We start from the raw sequence: 22,080 nt of genomic DNA, 5'->3' as shown, positions 1-22,080 counted from the left end.
GAAGGAGAGAACTGAATGCTAATATTGACGCACATCATATGAAATACAATAGAAAAAAAATAGTTATGCTTTAAATATTACTTAGCACATCTTTGCAAATTGCAGGCAAAAAAAAAAAAAAAAACAACAGATGAGTGATAAGAAGATAGAAAGTAAGAATATTAAGTGCTTACAACTGCAGTCACGCATCTACTTATTTCTCCTTATCCTGATCGTTATTTTGCACACGTATACAGGTACATACAGGTCACATATACAAGTGAGTAATAATAAAGAGAGAAAGAGGATGAGGATTGTCAATATATAGGCAGGCATGTACTTTCTTTTTTTTTTCTCTCTCTCTCTCTCTCGTTTTTTTTTTCCATGTTCTATTATGGAATTATCGAGGATACCTTAGCGGGGCATGCGTGGAATGAAGCAGAGTATTGATGGGCGGTGCAATGAAAAGGATTCAGTTTGTCACAGTTTTGATCCCAATCTCAACTCAACCTCGTAGCGTTTTCATCTCACTGACTGCAGACTCGTCGGATGCACGACAAAGAAAAAAAGTAATTTCTCCTTTAATAATTCAGTCGTTTAGGAGTCATTAAGTTTAAGAGCCATTCTGTTTTCTTACGATACGATTCTGTTAGTTCACGTTTATTTATCTTTTCCTACCGGTAAAAGTTTTCATTGTTTCACATCCATCAAGTTATCTTTTATTGCTATATAACGTTTCAAATGATATAAGTTTACGGTACGGTTTGTCTTTCCTCTTCAACACAGCAAGTTTGACTTATTCCCTCAAATTTGAATTTTCTACAAGTTCACATAACAGTTTCAAGTCCTTTATCACTTAAAATTCGTAAAGATTTACATAATATTTTTTCTTCCTTCTAGTTCGTTTCACATTTCACAAAGTACTCTCCCCGCAGGCTTGGCGCGGTGCACGTCCTGCTGGCCTGGAATATTCACAGTGGCGGTGTTTTTACAACGCGATGTACGACCATTTCCACGACACGCACGAACATTTGATTCAGGTGTCCAGGTATTCCGTTTGCCCTGATTGGTTCTGGTGACTACTACACACAGAATTCCTTGATGACTCTCTCTCTCTCTCTCTCTCTCTCTCTCTCTCTCTCTCTCTCTCTCTCTCTCTCTCTCTCTCTCTCTCTCTCTCTGGGTATTCTGCACCTTCTATCTATCTACGAGAAAGAGCATAATGCTGGCAAAACAAAATGCCTCTTTTACTTTATTTTTTGCTGTTAAATGTAAGCACACTAAATTTCCATGTAAGGAGGGTTTCCAGCCTTTCATTTAGTACTACTGCTACTACTACTACTACTACTACTACTACTACTACTACTACTACTACTACTACTACTACTACTACTACTACTACTACTACTGCTGCTGCTGCTGCTGCTGCTGCTGCTGCTGCTGCTGCTGCTACTACTACTACTACTACTACTACTACTACTACTACTACTACTACTACTACTACTATTAATCTAACATAGCCACTACTACTACTACTATTACTACTACTACTACTACCACTACTACTACTACTACTACTGCTGCTGCTGCTGTTACACTACTACATACTAGTAGTACTATTTCAGTACTAATGGTATTACTATTTTTTCATAGTACTACTACTCATACCCACCCATACACTAAGAGAAAAAAGACAGAAAAAAAAAACACATTTGCTCACTGCTGTAACTTCCCCCACTTCCTCCTTGCATCTTTAAAGTCACGGAAATGGCGATATACAATTTTAAACGCTTGCCAAACTTATTCATGCACGGCTCCTCCCAAACACCATCCCTGAGCACCTCTCCGTGCCTCCAATACAGTGACCTTGGCAGTGTTGTTGATTGGAACGTAAAGACTTTTTTTTATTTGGCCTCAAGGCTACTCTAAATGATCAGGTGTGAGTGACTGATGGGAGAGGATTATTGGTTTGGTTGAGAGAGAGAGAGAGAGAGAGAGAGAGAGAGAGAGAGAGAGAGAGAGAGAGAGAGAGAGAGAGAGAGAGAGAGAGAGAGAGAGAGAGAGAGAGAGAGAGAGATTTTCAACCTTTGACTTCTATTTGGTATATCCTTCCTTAATTACTAATCACTATGGGAAATCTTTACTTGTCCTACAGCCACCTTCAATCTTTAAACTGGATAGAAATTGCAAAACCTATTCTTTTTAATCCTCTTCTTTTTTGTAGATGCTCATAAAAATTTCATGCATTACTTTCGTATTGTAGTGAAAGGATTAATTAACTTGCTTCTGAAAACAATAAAGCAAATTAATGATGATGAATATGACGAACTAATGTGGTGATGATGAAGTGTGTTAATTAGCCATTCTTTGCCTCCAGTCTCTGATTTTTTTTTTGGAGCGAGAAGTTGGGGAGATTTTTTTTCTTTCCAATGACACAAACAAAAGAATGACGTTGATAATATTGATGATAAAGATGATGGTAATGATGATGATGATAATGATAGTGACGCAAAAAATAACTATAGATACAAAAACATCCGCACATTTCCAAGTACATTACCATTAGCTGCAAGGATGATAAATAGCAACCATACAGTTTGATGAAAGCACACATAATACATGACACACAACGAGAAAGAAGATAACTGGAAGGGAAGACGTACCGCAACATATTAAATGAAAGCGACTGAGCATTAAAGAAAAGAGGCAACCTTACCTGGCTGTGGTGATGAGCAGAGGGAAAGCCGAGAGGAGGAAGACAGGCGCTGGTTTTGTCCTCTCATTATATGTAATATTCTTCCTGGATACGGCAAACACACACACACACACACACACACACACACACACACACACATCTTAGTTCTACCTTATTCCTTCCAATTCCATTCATCATAGCCAATTTAGCATCTATTCAAACAGATAACATGCCATTAGGTTCCCATTATTCATCCTCGTATCTATACCTTCTTAAACTCTCTCTCTCTCTCTCTCTCTCTCTCTCTCTCTCTCTCTCTCTCTCTCATTACAGCAGGGCGGGTGACAAATAGGATCTATTATCACCACATCACATCCACTGCATCATCTACATATTCAATGACCCTCTCCACTCAGCCGTTCACATCGCCGCTGCCTCACTATCCCAGCCTGACGTGCTAATGATCATGCTAATAAGTACTCCGCAATTTAAAAGTTTCCCATTTTTATTAAGTAACACTTGTACACTCTTCTCGGCTCCTGGTCATTCGAGAAGCCACGTACGGAACACAAACGCCTCACAAAACACTGTCTTTGATTGTATTGACTCGTATGGGTTTGAATCACCAAGTCATTTGTTCACGCTCGCCTTACAACACACATTCACTTGGTCCTGCCGTAAAGGTGAGCAAGAGGGGCACCTTAATACCTGCCTTGCTCAAACACTGGGAATGTATTTGGTGCAGCGATGAAAGCAAGGGCTACGGCAGGTAAATTAATTGGTATAAATCTAAATGAACTGGTCACTTAATGAAACTCAGTAAGAACAATTAGTCTACAATTGTGGTAAGGAAATGAAAGGTTAAGACAGTATAATTGTATAAATTTCTTCGTGATAAACATTGGACGAGAACGTGGTTTGACATGAAATGAAGGTTACGAAGGGTAACCTTCTAACTAAACAGATAATAAAACTTAAGAAGGACGAAACCGTTTTATGTGTAATGTCTGGAAAAAAATGGGTGGTTTGGCCAGATAAATTAATTGAGTGCAAGTTACCTGATATCAAACACAAGGTGGGCGAGAAAAAGAAAAATTTACCACAGGCGAAAAATAAATTAATGGTTAAGACAGGCAATTTAATTAGAGGGTGTAAATTACCTGACAGCAAACACAAGCAAGGCAAGAAAGTTATTGGAGCAAAAGGTGTGAGAGAAATAAGTGCGTGCGACAGGTGAATTAATGAAAGATACACGTGGATAAGAACATAACCGTTCTCCGTTTGCTTATATCATTTAAAGGACATGAATGCGAGGGACAGGTAGACTAACGAACGATACACCTGCGTAAGAACAGACTTTGATGATACAAGGCCGTTCTCCGTTTTCTAATACTACTGTTTGTAAAGTTGGGTGCGTTTGTTTGTCTTCGTAATGCTGCTGCTGATGGTAGTGATTGATGTATAGGATGGTGATGATGGTGACAGTGGTGGTGATGATGGTTGTGGCTGTGACAGGCAGTAGCATGTACAAGCATAGTGACGCAACAGCATCACATCCTGCGGCGTCACGAGGTAGCTTATGTGGTGATGCTGAGAGAGAGAGAGAGAGAGAGAGAGAGAGAGAGAGAGAGAGAGAGAGAGAGAGAGAGAGAGAGAGAGAGAGAGAGAGAGAGAGAAGGCAAGACAGAGACAGACAGACAGAAAGACAGACAGATAATAGATAGATAGATAGATAGATAGATAGATAGAAAGATAGATAGATAGATAGACAGATAGATATATAGATAGAAAGTAAGAAAGACAGACAGACAGAAAAATAGATAATAAATATATAGATGGATAGACTGAGAGATCAATATAGTCAGATAGACAGATAGATAAATAGGTAAACAGTTAGATAGAAAAAAAAAAGAGAAACAGACAGATAGAAAGAAAAAAAGGAAAATAGACAGACAGACAGACAGAAAAAAGATAAATAAATAAATAAAGATGGACAGGAAGATAGAAAGACAAACAAAGAAAGACAGTCAGAAAAACAAAGACAGACAAACAGACAGACAGACACAAGAAAAAAAAAAAAAACTCAGTAGAATCTCCTGTCATGTCGCCTTCACTAGTATCTTCATGAGTATCACACACACACACACACACACACACACACACACACACACACACACACACACGCAGTCCCTCAGTCGTACAGCTCGTGGTGGTGCCTCTTGCGGGAGTGGTGGGCGGGCAAGGGCGGCGGGGCGTGGTTGGTCAGTTCACACAGGGGTATTATCTCCCTCTGAGCAGGCACCCACCCGTCTTCCTGCAGCCGTCTGGGGGGGACGAGGTGGTGGTGGTGGTGGTGGTGGAAGAGAGGGGGAGGAAAAAGAAAGAGAAAAAAAACAAAGAAGAATAAGAAGAAGAAGAAGGACAGGAAGAAGAAGAAGAAGAAGAAGAAGAAGAAGAAGAAGAAGAAGAAGAAGAAGAAAAAGAAAAGAATTGAATCAAAATGTGAATGACAAAAAAAAAAGAGATAAAAGAATAAAGAAAAGGATAGAAGGACGAGAGCGAAAAGAATAAACAGTAGAGTAAATAATACATAAAAGAAGAGGGGGACGAGGGTGAGGGTGAGGGCGAGGAGAAAGAGAAAAGAGAGAGAAGGGGAGAGAGAAGGGGAGAGAATTACTTGAACATTTTATATCGTCCTATCTACAATGCACAGAAGACACAGACACACAAAGGGCAGCTTCTACAGTCTCTCCTTCAGGTGCACACACACACACACACACACACACACACACACACACACACACACACATATGCATATACACACACACGCACACATGACACTTGCTTTGAGAGGACGGCGGTGACCAGACACGCCTCACTGACTCTCTTACCAAGTTGTCACACCGGGAAAGTGTTAGGTAGAGAAAATCAAACTTTCCTCGCCTTACTCTTAATAACGACGCAGAAATTGAAAAAGAAAATCACATCTTTCGCAAGCTGTTACCAGAGAGAGAGAGAGAGAGAGAGAGAGAGAGAGAGAGAGAAAGTGAAGATAAATTCGCTGCACATTTACTTCCCAAACCCCCAATACTAAAAGCCAGTACTGGAAGATTATACTGAAAGCCTCTCACAACTTTCCTAACATACTTACTTGTTGGGATCCGTCTCCTGCAGCGAGAGGGAATGGTCGAGACAGAGACTGCGGCTTGACGGAAATCTGTGGTGGAGATGGGCGGCGGTGGGCGGGGCGAGGAGGCGCAGGGTGGTGAGGTGCGGGGAGGGGAGGTGGGGAGAGTGAGAGATGCCCGCTAGAGGCTTGAGTAGCACCACCGTTCTCTCGTCCACCGTGGTAGGGCCTAGAAGAGAGAGAGAGAGAGAGAGAGAGAGAGAGAGAGAGAGAGAGAGAGAGAGAGAGAGAGAGAGAGAGAGAGAGAGAGAGAGAGAGAGAGAATGTTTTTTTCATCGTTGTTTCCTGTTTTTAAATGCTAGTTTATTTATTTATTCATATACTGTTTTTCTCATGTTGGTTTCCTTTTTTTACACCTATTTCATCTCCTGATCCCTGTTTATTTATACGTTTATTTACTTGTTTATGTATTTACTCCTTTTTTTTCATCGTGGTTTCCTGTTTTTCCGAAATCTTTCTCTTTTAATCCCCGTTTATATATTTACTTTTGTATTGATTTTTATCACTTGATCGTAGCCACATCGAGTTTCATTTTTCCTTCTTATCGTCATAATAAAAATAATAAAAAAAACTATTTCCTCAACTATTTCCTCGAACTATTTCCTCAGGTGTTTTTGTCCCTTCCTCTTATTTTTTTCTCTCCATTCTTTATTTCCTCATCTCCGGTGCCAGCGTAACGTACTGTACTTCTTTCTCAGCACGGCACTGACTTCTCTTCCCTTCCTTCCCTCCCGTTTCACAATAATATATTTTTTTTTCCATTTCTTTTGATCCTGTTTTCCTCTGAGTCCAGTATGACTTATTAAAACCTCTTATTGGTTTTCGAAATAGGCTCTCCTATCAACATGCATCCTCTGCTCGCCCTTCGCTGTGATGCTGGCCTCCTTCTCTCCTTCTCCGAGGCTTCCCGAATGTGAAGGGACGCAGCCAGGAGGCAAGCAGGAAAGTCACTCGACTAACGGGAAAATACAAAACATTCCACATCATAAGTAAAGACCAAAAATATTACGACGAAAATAAGCCAGTCTTAAAAAAGATAATAGAATAAAAATATTGCGAGGAAACAAATCCGTATGTTAGATTAGGTTAGGTTAGGTTAGGTGCCACAGTCGCCTAACCTCAGCATGGACAAGCCGGGGAGAAAGGATAAAAAGGAGGAAAAAGGTGACAATCTACGACAATAAAAAGGTTATAATACAATATAATATTACCTACATCACGTATTCCTAACATACAGTCTTCTCCAGGGCGTCGCTTGAGAGTAGAATGTGGATTTGTATTGAGTAGTGATGTGATCTTTAATGTTGTAGGCTGTGGCTCAGAGTGCGTCACTAGTATACGTACTTGATTTCCCTGGAGGTGTAAAAGTGACGTGGGGTCTGGGAACTCCCGTGTGTGTGTGTGTCTGTGTGTGTGTGTGTGTGTGTGTGTGTGCAATTTCTGTTTTTTATTTATTTATTTTTTTATTTATTTGTCATTTAATTTATCACTTCCTTATAGTGTATGTGTGTAAGTACAGGACGCGGCGTCTCACAAATGAAGTACTTCTCTTATGACAAGGTTCGTCTATCCCACTCATGTCCTTCAGGGCACTTGGATACACTTATTGATATAGTTCGCTTCCCTTTCTACTTCCTCCTCCACTCCCTGATACATTCTTCCACTTCGGTCACTGTTCTCCCCTTTGTCTTTCCTATCACTCTTTCCCCTTTTCCCTCAGCTTAAATTAATCAGTCAAGCAAGCAGTAATTCTCTCACACCACGTCCCTGCCTCCCCGCCGCTCCCAGGCAAGTGGCGCCTCTTCTTCCCCTTGACCAGGCGCCTTAAGCTAGTCGCCCACCAGATCGGATCGGAAACACCGCGGAAGCTTACGAAGCCTCGGAACGGACACGACACGACGTTCAGTACGCCCACCAGCTCAGACGACATCGGATCGGAAACGACGCGGGTGCTATTTATCTCTCAGTCTTGAGAGTACCTCGACATAGAAAGGTGCCGCAGCTCTGGCGTGATTCCCTGCTAAATACTAAAATGAGTGATAATAGTAGTGACGAAGAAGTTCTCGTTTTAACCCTTGCCTTAGCAGCTGCAGAGGAAGAAGAACAAGAAGAAAAACAGTGGATACATCCTATATGTGCATCTAGAGAACAGGAAGGAGAATATTTCACATTGTTTCCTCATTTGAAAAGAGATGATAAAATTTTTTTTTCAATATTTCCGCATGAGTTACGACAAATTTATTGAACTGCTATCAATTGTGGAACCAGTGATATGCAAGCAAAATACTAATTATCGTAAATGTATATCTGCAGAGGAACGACTGGCTGTGACTCTCAGGTAAAGTATAATTTGATATTCGCAATATACAGGGTGTCCCACAAAAAAAAAGAGGCCCGAACTTTGATAGACAAAAGCTGTATTCAAAAAATTATATTTACAGAACCGAATTACATGCAATAGATTGAAAGTTATATCAATTCAAAGTTCGGGCCTCTTTTTTGTGGGACAACCTGTATGTTTTTTAAGTTCTGCGCATGCGCAGTCTCTCGGACGCATCAGAACTATCAGAAAAATATTCTTTCCAAGATATCCGCGTCGTTTCCGTTCTGATCCGATGCGTCGTTTCGTTTCCGATCCGATCAGGTGGGCGTTAGCACGTTCAAATGTATGGTTTAGATTTTTTTCCGATGATTCGTGTCCGTTCCGAAGTGTCGTTTCCGATCTGGTTGGCGACAAGCTTTATGGTCCGTATCCTCACAAGTTCGGCGTCTTATTTGCACAACTTTTAACAGGCTCCATAAAGTTGCTGTGCGATTGAAGAGTGCTTTCGTGATTCTTATGACTTTTGAAGGAGAGTTCTGTGCAAGGGAGAGGAAAAACAGTATAAACCAGACAATTCATCAATGTGGCCTTTGAAGAATAGTACTTAATGAGGACCCAGTGTTTAACCCTTTCACTGGTATTTGACATGTTTCCTTAATCACAAATTACTCTGAAGCATTTACTATGTCTTCCACAGGCTCCTCTGAGCATAATACTGGCTGGACATTGGATAATCTACTCTCTTCATCCCCTTTTCATTCTCGTAGATGCTTTAAAAGATTCTATACATTGCCTTTGGGGTTGTGGATTGTTCCATATCGCAGTGAAAGAGTTAAGTGTTAAAATCTCTAAACCAATCAGGAAACCATTCCCTTCCCATCACCTCTCTCCCTTCCCACCACGCTTGAGGGAAGTGGCGGCATATGACCTCACTGCTGCGGCGCCTTAACCCAAGCTATCAGTGTGGCGCGGGACTCACTGGTGGAGAGGGTGGTGGCTCTGCGGGACAGCGACCATCTGAAGGAAGTGCGCACGTCGCGGGCGCGCTGCCTCGCCTTGCTGAGGAAGGGCGCCGTGGAGAGAGTGTACAGCAGCGGATTGATGGCGGCGTTGAGAGGCAGCACGAACACCGCCACCCACGCGAACACCTGCACAAGTAGGGAGGGGCGTGATCCAGGGGGGTATTACGTAGGGAATCAGCGCACGGGTGAGAGGCGAAGAGGTGATGTTGCGTGAAGTTGATGCAATGATATGACATGTACAGGTGATGTGACACAAAACACTTGATGATCTGTGAAATCAATCAAGGTGAGTGAAGTGAATCACGTACCCACCGTGACCAGGTGTAGCAATGAGTACAAAACTGACGACCTCATCAGAGACACCAGGCGAAACGAGTGAAAGTAATAATTGTTCAATGAGCAATGTTCATATGGTATTCCAGGAATCCTGTGAATACCATATGAATCTGGAACACGTCAGGTGAAGAACGTGACGTGCGCCACGTGACTTGAGGCGAGCCAGGTGACGCCACCAAGGTGAGGCAGACACGAGGTGCTGAGGCCCCCATTAAATGAATCATCACGTCACTCACCTGCGGCGGGATGGTGACGCCCGCGAGAGACACCACGCCCAGCAGGATGATGGGCAGCCAGCAGGCGGCGTCCGTCACCACTATGAGCGTCATCTTCCGCGCCATGATGGACTCCCGCCGCTGAAAGTCGTTCCTGACGGCGGCGCGGGAGGTGCGGGCGGCCAGATACATCCGCCAGTACGACACGGCGATGACGGAGAAGGAGGCGAGGTTGAGTGCTGGGGAGGGGCATGAGAGTGTCAGGCTTTGCTGTGTTACTCTCGCCTACCATTATGCCACTAACAGCACTGCTTCTTTATTCAAAGCAGCTTTCATCCTCTCCGTCTGTCTGCCTGTTTAACTTTTAGCTTGTTTAACTACTAGACTGACTGTCTGTCCATCTATCTGTCAGTCTCTCTGTCTGTCTGTCTGTCTGTCTGTCTGTCTGTCTGTTTGTCTTTTTACCGGTCTATATGCCTGTTTGTCTGTCTATCTACCTGTCTTTCTGTCAATCAGTCAGTCTGTCTATCTGTTTAGGTTTTAATTTATATCCACCTATATATATATATATATATATATATATATATATATATATATATATATATATATATATATATATATATATATATATATATATATATATATATATATATATATATATATATATATATATATATATATATATATATATATATAAAGAAAGAAAAGTCAATAGTTTCTCAGTTTCCCCTCAATATTCCATTTTTTTTTCAAACTGTCTTTTTGGGTGTGTGTTCGTGTGCGTACCTGCCAGTCTGTGTGGTCATCTGCACAAAACCTATCAATTGTCCTTCATCCTCCCATACACCTTCCACCTTTTCCTGCAATCCTAACACTTTTTTTTTGAAAACTTACACCAACCATACCTGTTTCTGCTTTCCTAGAGTTACACTCAATCATATATATATATATATATATATATATATATATATATATATATATATATATATATATATATATATATATATATATATATATATATATATATATATATATATCTCTCTCTCACTCACTCTCTCTCTCTCTCTCTCTCTCTCTCTCTCTCTCTCTCTCTCTCTCTCTCTCTCTCTCTCTCTCTCTCTCTCTCTCTCTTTCATTTTTTTCTTTTTAATGTAAGAAAGGCTCTGGCCAAAAAAAAAAAAAAAAAACGACATAAAAAGGCACACTGAAGATGTCAGTCCCTAAAGTGTATTATTATCCAAAATTATGAGGATATGTAACTTGAAACCTCCCTATTGCATTAGAGCGGTAGGAGAAAGAAGAGTCTTGTGCAGCGAGGCCGCAGGAGGAAGGGAGTATGCAGTTAGGATGATCTGAAGAGCAGTTAGCGTGAAAGTAGCGATAAAAGATAGCAAGAGATGCAACACTGCGCGATGAGAGAGAGAAGCTCAGGACCGTCAGTTTGAGGAGCGGAGTTGATAATACGAAATCCTTTTGATTCCACCCTGTCTAGAAGACAAGTATGAGTGGAAGCCCCCTTACATGTGAAGCGTACTCTATATATGGACGGATAAGGCCCCTGTACAGAGTTAGCAGATCAGAGGTGAAAAAAAAAAAAAAAATGGCGAAAACGGCTAAGAATCTTATTTAATCCCTTGCCCAGCCTTGCCAGCCTCCCATAATCCCTCCATCAATGCTCCCACGTCCCCGCCACAACCTTCGCCTTACCTAAGAAGACAAACACGGAGTACTGCCACCCGCTCGGCTTCTCGTGGGTGATGTGCAGCGCCAGACACACGCCAGACCTCCCGTAGAAGTTCCTGAAGGAGGGAGAGGCGCACGTGTATCCCTTAGAATGTTAATAAGATGAACAACTTTAATTCTAGAGACATTACACGATTTTAGTGAGCAGAAATAAGAGCGCAAGACACGCCAGACCTCCCGTGGCAGTTCCTGAAGGAGAGAAAGACTCACGTTTATCTCTTTGAGTGCTAATGAGAATTTAGTACTTTTTCTACTTCACTCCAGTAAACCTCCACGATTTTCATGAGCAGATATGACAGGAAGCCACACTCAACATCTCGTGAAGGAGTCCCTGAAGGAGTTCCTGAAGAAGGGAAGGACACACACTTCAAGTACTCGTGAATGTTAATAACTTTTCTACTTCACTCCAGCAAAGGTTCGCGAATAAACCGAGCGGAAATAGAACCACAGGCAATGAAATGTTTGTATTGTAGTTTTTACTCGTTTCAGATGATGCTGTTAAGTGCAAGAAAAGACATAACATTTAGAGGGAGCAGAAGACAAGCACTGACAGGGAAGGGTGGAGATCCTGAAGTGAAGTGCTTGCAAGTGAGAAAGCGAAGAGAGGAAGGGATAGGAAGATAATGAGGATGGAAAAATTGTGAGGAAGCAAGAAAAATACAGAAAAGGAAGAGAAGAAAAGAGAGAGAGAGAGAGAGAGAGAGAGAGAGAGAGAGAGAGAGAGAGAGAGAGAGAGAGAGAGAGAGAGAGAGAGAGAGAGAGAGAGAGAGAGAGAGAGAGTTACATAGAAAAACAGTAAGAAGGTAAGTAAGAAGGAAGAAATGTAGAAAGGAAGGAAGGAAGAAGTGCAGATAGGGAAGGAAAGAAGGAAGGATGGAGGAGAAGAAGGAATAAAGGAAGCAAGAAAGGAAAAAAAGTAAAAGAAGGAAGAAAAAAGAAGGAAAAGGAAGAATTTTTTTTTTTATGTAGGAGGGACACCGGCCAAGGGCAAAAAAAAAAAAAAAGTCCACTGAAATGCCGGTCACCTAACAGGGTCCAAAGCGGTAGTCAAAAATTGAAAGATAAGTGTCTTGAAACCTCTCTCTTGAAGGAATTCAAGTCATAGGAAGGTGGAAATACAGAAGCAGGCAGGAAACTCTAGAATTTACCAGAGAAAGGGATGAATGATTGAGAATACTGGTTAACTCTTACATTAGAGAGGTGAACAGAAAAGGGGTGAGAGAAAGAAGAAAGTCTTGTGCAGCGAGACCGCGGGAGGAAGGGATGCACGCAGTTAGTAAGATCAGAAGAGCAGTTAGCATGAAAATAGCGGTAGAAGATAGCAAGAGATACAACACTGCGGCGATGAGAAAGAGGCTGAAGAAGTCAGTTAGAGGAAGGGAGTTGATAAGGCGAAAAGCTTTTGATTCCACCTTGTCTAGAAGAGCGGTATGAATGGAAACCCCCAAGACATGTGAAACATACTCCATACATGGACGGATGAGGCCCCTGTACAGAGATGCGAGAATCAGTGAAATAACAAATTTACCTGAAAAGGAATGAAAAGAAGAAAGAAAAAGAAAAAGATTAATTAAAAAGAAAAAAATGAAAAAAATCAAGAAAAAAAAGAAAAAAAGAAGGTAAGTAAGGAAATAAGTAAGAACGTAAGGAGGGAAAGAAGGAAGGAAGGAAGGAAGGAAGGAAGGAAGGAAGGAAGGAAGGACGGAAGGAAGGAGGGAGGGAATGAAGGAAGGAAATAAGGAATTAAGGAATGAATGAAGGAAGAAAATAAATAATTAAGAAAGGGAGGAAGAGAGAGAGAAAAAAAACATAAGTAAATAAGACCATTAACTAAAAAAACAGGATAAGAAAAAAGTCGAACAGGCTAATTAACACAAACTTTCCTTCATTAGCGTCAATAAAACACGTCTTTCCCTCCACTAGCAAGACACACCTAGTCACTTCACCTTCATCACAACACGGCAACAGAACAAAAGGTCCGCTCCAGTAAACTTAGAACACCCACGGACTGAATTACATGGCCAGCCCTCACCTGTCACATCCTGGATCTTAATTAGTGTTCAAGGTGAGCACCTAGACAAAATTACCTTTGGGATGAATAAAGAGTTAAGAAGCAAATATTCATGAGTATGTTTGTGCATGTTACAGGAGGAGGAGGAGGAGGAGGAGGAGGAAGAGGAGGAGGAGGAGGAGGAGGAGGAAAATAAATGGATGAGAGAGAGAGAGAGAGAGAGAGAGAGAGAGAGAGAGAGAGAGAGAGAGAGAGAGAGAGAGAGAGAGAGAGAGAGAGAGAGAGAGAGAGAGATAAATAAAGACAAAGAGAGAGAGAATGAGAAAGAGACAGTGCATCAAAGTCAATGAGTAAGAAAAGTTAGCGTGAGTTTGTGTGCGTCCGTGTGTGTGTGTGTGTGTGTGTGTGTGTGTGTGTGTGTGTGTGTGTGTGTGTGTGTGCGTGTGTGTGTGTGTGTGTGCGCGCGCGCGCGTTTGGGCGTGTTACCTGAAGTAGGGGATGTCGAGGAGCGGGAGGGCGGCCCAGGAAGGTGGACGCACGCCCACACCACGCCCATGATGGTGCGCGTGCCGGCCATGGTCAGGCGAGGCACTTGGAAGGGAAATACGATGACCACCAGGCGCTCCACCGTGATGACTAGAGAGAGAGAGAGAGAGAGAGAGAGAGAGAGAGAGAGAGAGAGAGAGAGAGAGAGAGAGAGAGGAGAGAGAGAGAGTTAACCTTTGTATAATTCCGACATGAAACAATACAATCATAATCTAATTACAATACACCACATACAAATTATTTTCCTCTCCCGCGGGAAAAAAAGAAAACCACAACCAATCTATCTTTTGAACACACGCTCACTGCACCTCTCCCTCTCCCTCTCCCTCTCCCACTCACTCTCCCTCACTGCTATGGCAACCTTTACCTAACCTTACCTGGCCATCACGTCTCTTTCAACTCATATTCTTCTTATATTTATAGCGAGGAAAGACTCACCGAGGCATAGAAAAAAAATGTGTATGTAAAAAGAGGGAAAAAAAAAAATAATAACAGCGTCACCTCTGTGTTTGAGCTTTTATGATATTTTATACCTCGCTTCTCCCCACACACACACACACTCTCTCTCTCTCTCTCTCTCTCTCTCTCTCTCTCTCTCTCTCTCTCTCTCTCTCTCTCTCTCTCTCTCTCTTTGCATAAAAAATGGACTCACTTAAAACTTTAGAAAATCATGAATAAAAAGCCATTTTGATATCAGCTCTCAGAAGAAAAGACACGCGACACAAAGGTCCTCACGACGGCATTGTCTGTGGTAATTATGCTCAAGCTGAAAGTTTCTTGCCTCGTGTGTAATTTCAGATCCTCCGTCTGCTTGTACACGCGGCTGCATCGCTGAGTTACTGACTGCCAGGGAAAGTGAAGTAAATGGTCTTAAAAGCAGGGTACGATACGAGCCGAAGTTAAATAAAGTTGGGTTGGTGACCTAATTATAAGAAAAGAAAAAAAAAAAGATAGGAGACGAACTAAAAAAAATGTCAGATAAATAACTTTTATAATAAGTTGCAATAACAAATTTGATTGTCTTAAAAATTAAATAAAACGAACCTAAAACAACTAAATAAAAGCAAACATCTTTAAAAAGTTACTTAAAAAAAAACTAAAACAGCATGACCTTAAAAAAAAAAAGTAAAGCAAAGGATGGGCCTTAAAAAAGTAAAGACAAGCACTTAAAGTAAACCTGAAAATAACTAAGAAAAAAAAGCAAAACCTGATTATCTAAAAGAAAAAAAAAAAGAAAAAAAAAACAGATAAAGGAAAAAGTAAACCAAACTGCCATAAAGAGTCAATATAAAGCCAAGACTCCAGCAGTACCATAAAGCTGCGGGTGGGCGCCATGGCGAGTCCCGTGCAGGCGAGGCAGGGCGGTATGAGGTCTTCCCCACCGTATGGATATAAAGCCGTAGGAAACACGTGTCCATCAAGCAATAAAGCCTTTTTCGTGCAGTTTTATAATGGAACGTCGGATTTATGTCTTCCTGACGTCACGATGCCATGCGGCCCACTCATTCCTAAGTGATACGGTGAAGGGTTGCCTTTCATGTCTCCCGTAAGTGAACGAGAGACATGACCCACGCACTGCCCACTCACTCGCAAGACTCGTATTTAAAAAGAAAAAAAAAAGAATGTTTATCGTCTTGTCCTGATTTCTTTCAACAGGCTGTAATGGAAGATATTGAGGTTTTCATGGGTATTTTCATAACTGTAGTGATAGTTGATATTTCATTCCTTTTTCTTGTTAACTCTGGAATTCCCTACCTGTTTATGCATTTTTAAAATTTTTTTTATTATTTGGAGTCTTTCAAGAGGGAGGTTTCAAAACATTTATCTTCTAATTTTGATATATATATATATATATATATATATATATATATATATATATATATATATATATATATATATATATATATATATATATATATATATATATATATATATATATATATATATATACTCGTATATACATTTTTTTTGGAACAGGCATCTTAGTGGACTTTCTTTTTCTTCCTTTTTTTTTTTTTTTTAACCTTAGGCTAGTGCCACTCTTACATAAAACAAAAGTTCAACAGGCTTTCTACACTATCAATAGGAAAAATACCCATGAGAACCTAGCTAATCATCTGTGTGGACTTTGAAAATTGTGACGAGAGAGGAAAATATTTAAGAATACGAACACAAGTCTTCCGCTAAAGGCTTGTTTTGTTGTTTTCTTAAAGTAACTGACACAATATTTATTCATTAATAAGTTACATAAGAGAGATGTCTTCTATATCTTCCTGAAATGTGCCAAACTATCCATTCATTTGTAAGTTATGATTCTTATGTTATAATGAGTTGTTTTCGGGCTCCCTGGAGTAAACGTGCCAAGCTGTCCACTCGTGCCAAGTGGCGTGACATCGGTGTGTTCTGTCTTCCTCAGGCGTCATGCAGCTCGCTCACTTCTTACTCTTATTCAAATGAAGGGTTGTATTAACGCCTTCCCAAAGCACCGCAACCCCTCCATTCCTAAGTCCTCACTTTAAATTAGTACATTCAAATCCCAGCCCACTAAATTTGTAGTTTTTAGTTTCTTTCTTTTTTTTTTTTTAATTTGAACTATCTTATTTTTGTTGCTTTATCTTTTATTTTCACATTTACATACAATCTTATATCTAGATCCCCATGTGATCTTAGCTATTGCGGCGCCACGCACGAGGTAATTTAATCACTTCACTTAATCTAATTTTCATGTTATTTTCGTTCTCTTTACCGTGCTGCATAAGGTTAATTTGGCTTCCTATGATAATAAAACTCACACAAAGCTTACCGAGTTGCGTTTTTCCGTGGTAAACTTAGTATTTTTCTAATTCACTCAAACTTTCAGTAAACTACACTCTCAGCAGATCGATTTCGTTAGCATAAAAGAACTATTTTGGTTCCCTGTCCCCTGACACTTGATGCCCTCACACTCCGCGTCACAGCACTATCACAACGGTAATCGCATCTTCCACCGCCACGCACGAGGAAGCAGCGACGGGCCACACCTTCCATGCACAGCTGAGGTAACTGTGTGCTGTGAATGGCCGCAAATCGAGCAACACGTTATTACTAATTATATAGTTCATCTCTTTCCTTCATAATTGTTCAAGTAAATCTGGAAAAGGTGCTGATTATTCTGATAAGCTGGGAGCGAGGTATTAGGTTTTATTAAAGCTTACCAGCGTACCTTACATTAATCGAGGTGCCAGTCCTGTGATGTCGGCGATTATGGACCTCCACCTCTCTCTGTCACCGGCCATCCTCACAACTTCCGCCATGTTAAGTCTCCTTCCCGTGTCCCCCCCGCAGGCTATCCGGAGATTTAATCCTCTGCCGACCTCTCTCTCCCTCTACTCTTTTCAACACGCACTCGTTCTCCAAACCTCTGTCACAATACATGTCCTAAGAACTTCAGGAGTTTAGAGGACTAAAATCAAGGGAAATACTAAGCAAGGTGGAGGCGAGTACAGAAAACAACTCGATTTTACATCACGACTTTACTAAACCAGGTTCTTAAAAATCGTACTCATTTCTTCACGGTTCCAGACTCCAAGCAGTAATTCTTTATAAACTACCACTTGGACTTTTGTCTTCAAGGATTCACAGTGACGAAAGGTGAGCCCATGCAGGGAATCATAGCAAGCCAGGTGTACTTAACCGTTGCTCAAATCCACACGATTCACTGTTTCGGGTCGTCTCTTCCTTCCTTTGTTGTGGTTCACGTTCCTTTTTTTTATTAGTTTCTGCTTTTCCCTCTGTAATAGTCCCTGGAGCTGGAGTTGGAGGGGTGGAAAGGAATTGCTTGCTGGGTAAAGTTGAAGGAAGAAGAGCTACAGGAACACAAAGGAAGAACTTGTTTGAGACTTTGATGGAATACATAAACAGGAGATGGAGTGTGACAATTCTGGTCAGGATGGCGGAGTGGTGCACCATGGTCGCTGGTGTCACGTGGCAGGTACATCGGTAACGGGTGAGTAGTCCCTGTTCTTTCTTCTGTAACAGTCAACGTGCCTCTGTTTTTTTAGTAATCCCTCAGTCACCCCCAGGCGTCACCACTCACTCGTTCAGCCGCCTCACCACTTAAGCCTTCCTTAAAGTAATTTCCTATCATGTATGTTTTTAGTTATTTTTTTTTTATTTTACTCATTTATTTATTTATTATTATTATTTTATTCACTTATTTATTTATTTTTTTGAGAAAGGAATATGACCGTGCAAGAACATATTGCGTGTGTGTGTGTGTGTGTGTGTGTGTGTGTGTGTGTGTGTGTGTACTCATATACCTTAAAGCCTCCCCAAGTAAATCTCCCCAACATACATTTCACCCACACGATTTGCTCTAAAACATTTTCCTAAAGCAAAAGTAAAAACACACAAAATAAATTAATAAGTGGTGGTATAAGATATATCAAATCGGGCCAGAAATTACGGCGGGTTACTCTGGGAAGAAGCGTCATGGAAGAATCTATTTGGGCACAATTGGCACAGAGTTACAGTCCCGTTACTTCTTCTTATTGCTTAAACGTTTCGGCGTCTAAGCCCAAACATTTCTGGCAGGCTTTAGTAGAGATTAATGAGGTTTCAATAACATTTTCACGGTTCTAGCGATAGTTTAACAAGGATTACACATTGGTAAAAGAAAAAAAGTAAATAAATGATGACCCAAATCCTATATAGCCATCTCTGTAAGCTTTTCAAAATAATCCTCTTGAAATTTCAAAGTGTTTAGCCCTACGACTGCTCCAGGCATTCTTCATTAACTTCCAGACCAGTGTAAAAATTGTTTGCGTGCAGAGTAAGCGAAAGAGGGAGTAAGAGATTAATTTTATCTTCTTTCTATATTACGGAAATATTTAAGAGTTTTAGTTCAAAAGATATTTAAAACGTTCTTGGTGATCAACCCTTTCACTGCTAGATATTTTTTTTCTCTCGTGATTATCTGTAAATGTATAGACTCTTATCTTTGCACTTGTCTCTTAAATAGTTCTAACCTTGAAGAAACAAAATTAACTTAGTATTCTTTTGTTTTTCTCTCTCTCTTTCTGCCCTTGCAAACATTTTCTTTCACACTATTCTGGGAGCTAACGGGTGACCACACCAGTGAAAGGATTGGAGGGAAAAAATGTGTGGCAGTAAAAAGGTTAATAAATCTATCCAATCTTTCCAAGCATCTGTCTTTCCTAAATCCCTCTCCATAATAAGACCGTCCTTTTCCATTCCCCATTCACGCTCAGCTCCTTTCATCCTCCAGAACTTAATTAACAATACACGAAGGGGAACGTCTCACCTGATCATACCTTACCTAAGCCACATTACCTGCAAAAGTGTTAAAAGTACATCAAGGTGAATATCTTACCTGACCCACCTCACCTGACCCCGTCTTACCTGTGAGAGTGAAGACGGAAAGCTCACTGGAGAAGGTGGAGAGGAAGCCCGCCAGCTGACACAGGGGCGAGGTTCTCCACTCAGCGTCGTAGATAAAGTACACGCCGCGGTAGGTCACGTCCACGGCAGCGATGATCAGCAGGTAGAGGCCCATGCACAGGTCACCCAGCGCCAGGTTGGTGATAAGGAACGAGTGCACCTGGTAATGGAGGAGGTAGAAGAAATAGAAGAAGAAGAAGAAGAAGAAGAAGAAGAAGAAGAAGAAGAAGAAGAAGAAGAGGAAGAAGAAGAAGAAGAAGAAGAAGAAGAAGAAAAAAAAAAAGACGAAGAAGAAGAAGAAGAAGACGAAGAAGAAGAAGAAGAAGAAGAAGAAGAAGAAGAAGAAGAAGAGAAGAAGAAAAGAAGAAGAAGAAGAAGAAGAAGAAGAAGAAGAAGAAGAAGAAGAAAAAAAAAGAGGAGGAGGAGGAGAGAAGAAGAAGAAAGTGGTAAAAATGAGAGAGAGAGAGAGAGAGAGAGAGAGAGAGAGAGAGAGAGAGAGAGAGAGAGAGAGAGAGAGAGAGAGAGAGAGAGAGAGAGAGAGTTAAAAGCGTTATTAACTTCAAAAATAATTACTGAGAAAAAAAGTTTGTCATTAAGTTCCTCCTCTCTCTCTCTCTTCTTCTCCCTCTTCCTTCCTTTCTTCCTTACTTACATCATCCTTCACTTTCCTCCTCTCCCTCTACTTTCACCCCATTGATGTTTCTCTTCTTCCTCTTACTTTCCTTTTCTCATCACATTCTTCTGTCTTGCTCCATCTCTTCACGTGCCACCTCATAATAATCTCTCTCTCTCTCTCTCTCTCTCTCTCTCTCTCTCTCTCTCTCTCTCTCTCTCTCTCTCTCTCTCTTCATTTCACTCCCATCTCTCGTTTCCGTCTTTCCTTCTTCTCCTTTCCTCCTCCTCAGTGTTTCCTTTTTCCTTATCGTCCTACTAAGCCCCTCCTCTCTTTTCATTTTCTCTTTTATTATGTTTCTTGCACTATCCTGTTTTCCTTTTCTTCCTCCTCGTCTACTTGTTTTTCCCTCTCCCCTCTACACATAACTATCCTTTCTGTTACTCTCCTTTATGCAATCACTAGTTCCCTCCCTCTGACAACTCATCTCGCTACGCCCCTCCCCCTCCTCTCATTACTCTTTATCGTGGTCACTTCTTTTTCGTTTCCTCTCCTGTAGTTTACTCTGTTCCACTTATTTTTTCTCCTATGCTAAGTTTTTTTCTCTCTATCATTCTTATTTTTTAAGTACTTCTATGTTTTCTTTCTTTCTTTCCTTCTTTTTGCCTTTTTTCTTTTTTTTTGTTCTTGTTCTTGTTCTCCTTTTTCTTCTATAATCTATTTTTCTTCTCCTTCATCATTATTATCTTTTTTTTCTTCTTCCTCTTCTCCTTCATCTCTTTCGTCTTCTCCTCCGCTCTCATACATCAAAACCTTTTATTTTTTTTTCATTGCCTCTCTCACGGTACGTTCTATTCCACTCCAGTTTCTTATTTTTACTATTTTTTCCCTCCTTTTTCTCAATACTGTCTTCTGCTTCTATGATCCCCCTTCTCCACCCTCTCTCTCCATCCATAACGTTAAAACCTTTATCTTTCTTTTCTCTCTCCTCCACTATATCGCTTTCAACTTTCTTTTCCTGTTCTACTAAGGTTTCTTTCCTTTCAGTTCTGTCTCTCCCTACTTCTTTATTCTAAATATATACTTTTCTTGGCTAATTAATGCTTCTTTTATTTCTTTCCCTCTGCTTCTAATTTTCCTATCCTTTTTCCTGTTTCACTAACGTCTTTCCCGCTCACTTCTGCCCCTCCCTTTCCTTATATAGTTTTCCTTCGCTGACAAATGCTTCTTTTCTTTCATTTCTTTTTCCTGATTCTAAAAATTCTGTCCTTTTACTAAATTTACTAAGGTCTCTTCTCTCAATTCTGCCTCTCTGTTTTTAACATTTAGATAGATAGTTTTCTTCGCTAACAAATGTGTCTTTTCTTTCCTTTTTTTTTTTTTCTTGCCTCTAAAATTCCTGCCGTCTTTATACCATCACATAACTTCGCGTACTAATAAGGGCCTGAAGAAACACCTTCTTTTCACCTCTGCTGCTTCCAAGAGTTTCTTTCATCCTCTCTCCTCTCTGCCCTAATAAAATTTCCGATCTCCTCTGATGCTTCCATCCTGACATGATAGCACCTTACTTTTTTTTTGTTTTTTTTTTTGCTCTTAGCCACCAATACACTATTTCCCTCTCTCTTCCCCGCGGCTTGTGGTGAAGCTTTCCCTTCTCCCTTCTTCCAATTCTAAAATTTACGCTTTTTCTCTTATACAGTCATCCTAACCCTGAACAAACACTGAATGAAAGGAATACGAGTATAATAAACATATCTAATAATGGAAACTGAATGAGAATAAAAATAAGAGCATAAAATGGGAGCCTTATAAAAACTTGTAATACAATAATCCCTCATCACCGGGCGCTCCAGAACCCAATGTCGTGCAGCCCTCCCACGCCTGTAACCAGACTGCACCGGGCTGAGGAGAGACCAGTAATTGGGTGTGGAGAGAGGCAGGCAAGGTAAATAAACAGGGATCGCACGAGGA

The 22,080-nt window shown here is 40.8% G+C and overlaps 1 protein-coding gene across 1 annotated transcript in view; it reads right to left on the bottom strand.

Moving 5' to 3' along the window:
* Positions 1 to 22,080, bottom strand: part of LOC135109667 (G-protein coupled receptor GRL101-like) — a 104,139-nt gene that overhangs the window by 902 nt on the left and 81,157 nt on the right. Inside the window, 7 exon segments of the mRNA XM_064021198.1 lie at positions 5,826 to 6,030; positions 9,164 to 9,332; positions 9,779 to 9,996; positions 11,465 to 11,556; positions 13,998 to 14,035; positions 14,038 to 14,147; positions 19,458 to 19,656. Of these exon segments, the coding sequence (XP_063877268.1) occupies positions 5,826 to 6,030; positions 9,164 to 9,332; positions 9,779 to 9,996; positions 11,465 to 11,556; positions 13,998 to 14,035; positions 14,038 to 14,147; positions 19,458 to 19,656 (1,031 nt within the window).

Source organism: Scylla paramamosain, chromosome 19 (assembly GCF_035594125.1).
Source record: "Scylla paramamosain isolate STU-SP2022 chromosome 19, ASM3559412v1, whole genome shotgun sequence".
Taxonomy (NCBI): domain Eukaryota; kingdom Metazoa; phylum Arthropoda; class Malacostraca; order Decapoda; family Portunidae; genus Scylla; species Scylla paramamosain.
This window is presented reverse-complemented; position numbering and strand designations above follow the sequence as displayed.